This window comes from Protomyctophum parallelum (genome assembly GCF_964188405.1).
Source record: "Protomyctophum parallelum genome assembly, chromosome: 14".
NCBI lineage: Eukaryota > Metazoa > Chordata > Actinopteri > Myctophiformes > Myctophidae > Protomyctophum > Protomyctophum parallelum.
This window is the reverse complement of record NC_139709.1, coordinates 35,709,610-35,715,609: the sequence shown is the minus strand read 5'-3', so window position 1 is coordinate 35,715,609 and position 6,000 is coordinate 35,709,610. Positions and strand designations below refer to the sequence as shown.

At 42.3% G+C, this 6,000-nt stretch overlaps 1 protein-coding gene across 2 annotated transcripts in view; it reads right to left on the bottom strand.

Moving 5' to 3' along the window:
* Window positions 1–286: 286 nt before the first annotated feature.
* tmeff1a (transmembrane protein with EGF-like and two follistatin-like domains 1a) overlaps window positions 287–6,000 on the bottom strand; it is a 97,003-nt gene continuing 91,289 nt past the window's right edge. Inside the window, exons 7-10 of one of the 2 annotated variants that reach the window (XM_083782352.1) lie at window positions 5,465–5,524; window positions 3,608–3,734; window positions 3,356–3,517; window positions 287–977 (exon numbers count right to left, since the gene is read on the bottom strand). In XM_083782352.1, coding sequence (XP_083638478.1) covers window positions 893–977; window positions 3,356–3,517; window positions 3,608–3,734; window positions 5,465–5,524 — 434 coding nt within the window. In that variant the 3' untranslated portion in view covers window positions 287–892. The remainder of the gene's footprint in view (window positions 978–3,355; window positions 3,518–3,607; window positions 3,735–5,464; window positions 5,525–6,000) is intronic. The other variant, XM_083782353.1, reaches the window with a different exon arrangement.

Below are 6,000 nucleotides of genomic sequence, written 5' to 3'. Positions count from 1 at the left end.
GTCACAATTATTACATCATTGCCTAACCGCAATCATATGAGATAATCACAATTATTTTTGCATAATTGTCAATCGTTTCCATGTTGAAAAATGTCCTTTTCAAACATATTTCCACATAAATACATATTGTAATGTTCCAATGTTCAATGCAAAAAAACAAAACACAATTAAATCGTTAATCACACTTATTTGTGTGACAATTAATCGTCAACTTAAATTTGTATCCTTGGCAGCCATACTACTGATATCACCATATTGATATGATATGATATGGATATATGATATATCACCACACTAATCATATCACCATATTGATATGATATGGATATATGATATATCACCACACTAATCATATCACCATATTGATATGATATGGCTTTATCACCACACTAATCATATCACCATATTGATATGATATGGATATATGATATATCACCACACTAATCATATCACCATATTGATATGATATGGATATATCACCACACTAATCATATCACCATATTGATATGATATGGATATATCACCACACTAATCATATCACCATATTGATGGATATATCGCCCAGCCCCACATCAGAAAATAACTACGGTACGATGGCAAAGTGACAAAGAGTTTTTTTTTCTTGAGTCAGTTTCATGTAACTCAGTCCTGTAAAGTGGCTTCCAAAAAAAGAAAATGTCAAAAAGGTTTGTGAAAGTCAAGGCTTGCCTCGAAAAAGGAAAAAGATATAAGGCCCCTGAAATGAATGAACGTCTCCTCCTTCTTCTGTTTGTTTTCAATTTACTCCCATGGGAAAGAAAAGAGGATACAATACATCTCATGTTAAAAAAATGGTTTCCCCCGCCCACCCGCGCCGTAAGAAAAAGGAGCTGTTTAAAAAAAATGCACAAGGCTATACCATCCTGGAGTTAGTGTCCGACGAAAAGTGTCCCAGGTTCTGTTTTTGCCGACGGCCCCGGTTGTTTTTCGGGCATTTCCTGAAAGTGATAGCATTGAGAGCGAGAGAATGAGAGAGAGAGAGAGAGAGAGAGAGAGAGAGAGAGAAAGAGAGAGAGAATATATTTTCCTGTTGTCAATTGACTTTAGCTTACAGTTTTACTGCACTAAAAATCTTTCTAGGACAGAAGTCCTAGAATGACACCATGTACTCACGGTATAAGCTAACCTTTTCATAGATAGCATCATAGACTTGTCATTGTTATTGTTATTATTATTACCAGTAAGACACCTGAGGGCGAGAAGCGACCTCTTTGAATGGACAGGTGGTCCAGTTGAGAACTCTAATGCACTAATAACTTTGGGGCAGGCCCGTCTAGAGTTTGAATGGACAGCTATAAGTCAAAGGGAGACATCGAAGCAGAAGGATGAATGGGGAAGGATCAACATGTGGAACTGACCAGAAAGGTCTTTGTCAACCATGCAAAGGGCAGGCCAACATGACACTGGAGGAGCTCCACAACCTCCTGCAGTCCGGTGACACGGCCACCTGTAAGCGCTTGTTCCACTTCGGCTCCCATCTGCGCGGCACAGCCGCTTGGAAACGTGCACAACGCTCTGAGCTACTGGACATGATGGACGCCAAGGGCCTCCCGCATTTTTTTTTTTTTTCATCCCACGATTTTGTAACCCATTTTTCACCCATGTGTCAATCATCTAATGTGATCCTGGGCTCTACACACCCTCCGCCAACCTGGGGAGAGCAACGGACTTGAACTCATGCTTCCTTCATGCCTGAATGTCCAAGTTGCTCCTTTGCACCTGACAGGGGGGAGTTTCCCTGGTTGGATGTAGCTGTGGAAGAAACACATTATTCCAACCAGTTCCTTTCCCCTCCATCAGGCGCCCCGGCTGGCCAGGGGGAGGCAGTTTAGAGACCAGGATTACTGCATTACCGCATTTATTTCTCACTTGGAGTTCAGCTGACGTGCAGTGGAACCTGCTCCCGCAGATGCTGCAGCAGGCCGAGGGGAACGGGCCTGAGCACGACGTGGTCCTCTGAACCACTACTGAACTGAACTCCATCCCTGATGTCACGTGATGTCACAAGACCTGGGCACCATATAGGGGAGCATTCCCCATGTATGGGGATTTTGAAAGATACACTGACTGCCTGACGGAAATGCACGATTTCATAGTAAATGCGACCTGGGTCGCAATAATTACATCTTTATTTAAAGAGGCAGGTAATGCACCACTAAAACCCTATACTTAGTTGACTTTATTTTCAAAAAACATCAATGACATCAATATTGTACACAATCATCCATTTTATATTGCTCACGTACCCCCTGCAGTACCTCTGCGTGCCCCAAGGGCGTGCACATGGCCCCATTTAAGAACCACTGCATTAACACAGTGGGCCGTTTTACCAGCACTGGGCCAACAATGACTTGTATAATGAAAAGGTAAAATCAATATATACATTTTATTACATTGAATGAGGCTGGCCCGCTGCCTGTGTGATAATGCCAGAGTCACCTCTGCAGGAACCAAGTCCATTCACACATATTCGGTATGGCTTTGGGCCAATCACAAGTCTCTGTTCCCTCATACTATCTTCAATATGTAGAATCAAACCACTTACACACTATTCCTTGTCATTCAACAATATCCAATCTGCAACTTTACAACAGACGCTCTTATATCCAGAGAGTGATCACATACATAAAATGAGAGAGACAGTGTAGTGCCTCAGTAAACTACTGTACATTGAAACTATAGGATACCAGGTTAACAATGAACCCAGCATACTGTTTAAATAGCATGCCATCTAGGCCTAAATAAAAGCTATCTAAAGGAAAAAACGTAAAACAAAAACAAGCCTAAGTAACAAGAAACACTCTTAGAATGCATCACAATGTATTCTGCCCCTCAGAATAGGGACGCTGGCTGGCATTAGTCAGTATGAAAATAAGGAGCTACAGCAATTTTTCAAGATTTCAAGACGGGACAATTCCACTATTTTGTTGTCGTTTTATTTAGTTTTGTAAATACAAATAGTACAGTTTCAATTAGTTATTGTCTTCTTCTATTTAATTTTTTTCCAATTATGTTTATTTTGTTAGTTTGGATTGTAATAACCCTGCACCTCATTACATTGATTGATTGAATACTATTACTACTACAGAGCTACCAACCTGCACACATTTTGTGTACCAACCATGCAATTCTAGGCGTATAGACACCTAGAATTGCGTGGTTGGTACACAAAATGTGTGCAGGTTGGTAGCTCTGCTACTACTACTCATTCATGTAGTGCAGTCACAGATTTATGCTAAAAGGATCACGTGTGGGCCTTGTTTCCATTGTGGTCCATTGTTATACTCCATCCATCAGTAAGCTCTGTCACCCTTACCTTGTGATGCACATCACCACGGCAACGATGATGGCGATCTGCACGGCTCCGATGATGGCTGCGATGAGGACGTAATGCAGCTTCTGTCCACTAGGGACGACATAGAGAATGTTGAAGTCCTGGGGCTCCTCGCAGTGCGGACCCTTATAACCTGCGTCACACCTACCAGGAGTACAGGACAGTATTAGTGCGTGCGTGTGTGCGTGCGTGTCTGTGTCTACTGTACATGTGCACGGACGGATATGTGCGTACCTGCAGGTAGCTATGTTGTGCCTGATCTCACACTTCCCGTGCGCGCAGAAGCCGGCATAGCTGTCAGAGCAAGGCAGTCCGGGGATACCGGCGTAGAAGCCATCACCGTGGTCCAAGCCTTTGGTTTCTGAACACCGCAGAGAGAGAGAGAGAGAGAGAGAGAGAGAGAGAGAGAGAGAGAGAGAGAGAGAGAGAGAGAGAGAGAGAGAGAGAGAGTTAAGGCATGCAAGTGTTGATTTCGACAGCACATTTTGATGCAGTTTTAGTCATAGTTTTTGAATAAAATTCCATTGGGTTTTAGTCATATTTTAGTCATCTGAAATGTTTTAGTTTGACTGCAGTTTTAGTCGACTAGATATCATGTGATTTTAGTCGAATAAATCTACAGTTGATTTAGTTGACAAAAATGTTTTCGGCAGGCCCTGATGGCGTCGTAATGGCAGATTTTACATTTGGTTGCATACTGAAAATAGCAGATCTACAAGATCACAAGGCATCGGAAAACCTCTCCCATATCTTAAGAGCATTCAGAAGGTGCCTTCCTAAATACATAGGCTACTTCTTTTCTCTAGGGCTAAGCTTGATGTCACATTTCTCAACCACGTTTTAGCTTGAGACCCAAAAGACAAACTTGATGCCTTTTTTTACGTTTGTTTATTTCATACTACATGCAATAGAATCACACTCTTGTGAAGTGAGCCCACTGTCGGCCACATTACTTTATCATTATCATGAACAACAATCAAACGATTTACGTCATATAAAGTGCTCTAAACAAACATTGTAATATTCTGCCAGCCAAGTCCATAGACTTGGCCTGCAAACGATTTACAACATAAGTGCTCTAAACAAACATTAAAAATATCATAGACTTGGCTGCCATATGATGTAATCTTCAAAAGCCATGCATTGGAGCGCCGATCAAAAAAGGGATAGTCTATTTTCACGTGACCCATAAAAATGGGTCCCGAACCACTGTTAGGGAAACAGTGGTCTAATCTTCGTCTAAGCCCCTGCAGACATCAGTGGGGACCAGAAAAACTCCTAACCTCTGAGATTTGAAATGGAGACGTGAACGAGGAGAGACAGAGGGAGGCCATTCGGAGAAGCCGTGTCCCCAGAGAGATACAGCTGATACCGAGGCAGGGACTGAACCGGGATCCATAAGACTTCATAAAGTAGAAGGAGTTATTTTATTCTGCCTCAGTGTGAGGTTATTACATCACAGCGTATCAAGACGTTCCACACTGTCTTATAGGCCTCTCGCAGTGACCCAGAGTTAGTGTCGAAGTGTCCTTGAGCAAGACTGTGCAGCAATGGTGTGTGAATGGGTGAATGCACTGCACAATCTCTGTAAAGTGCCTTGGATAAAGGCGCTATATAAATGCACCATTTACCATTTATGATTAGATATTAATGAATGTGATTGGGGGTATACGAGTCTGGTCTGCTCCTACAGTATAGAGTAGATTCTGTGCATAACTGGACGTGGTAAGTCTTCCTCTGCCTCGGAATGTTTTGTTATGCTCACCACGCGTTGTGAGATTGTAGATCTGCTATTTTCAGAGTGCAACCAAAATAATCTGGTTTGTATTTGTTGACAAAATTGTCCAGTGTGTACACTACAGTATTTAGCCTTATTTTTTTGTCATCATAGCTTAGTTTTAGTTTTTATGTTGTAGTTTTTGTCAGTGAAATGTCTTCATAGTTTTAGTCTGCTGTGCATGTTTGGTGCCAGTGTTTACAGATCATTGTGGACTCTAACATACTGTAGTTACAGTTAGTGCTCTGTGTCAAAGGTCCTGAACACTAAGACGGAATCAAACCCATGTTGGTGACACATCGCTGATGTCTTACCTAAAACATCAGGTTTGAACGGACTGCTGTCATCTTTCTTCCCAGCTTTCTCTCTGTCTGCTGAGGAAACACACACACACACACACACACACACACACACACACACACACACACACACACACACACACACACACACACACACACACACACACACACACACACACACACACACACACACACACACACACACACACACACACACACACACACACAGTTATGGATAAACAAAAGGGAAACATGTTTTGGCAACACCTCATACTGTATTTGAGAAACTGTGTGTGTGTGTGTGTGTGTGCGCACGCGTGTGCACGCACACATGGGTGAGTGCGTGGGTGTATAAATGCCTTCATTTGAACCCGTCATTGTTTTTTACATTAAATGAGTTATGAATGCTGAAGGCAATAGAAAAACAGTAAACAACGCATTGTTTAAAAATGTCTGTCTGTCTGTCTGTCCGCCTGCCTCTGTCTGTCGGAGTAGAAGAGAGGAGAGGATGATGTGAGAGGCAGCGTGCATGTTTGTATTCCCTGCAGATG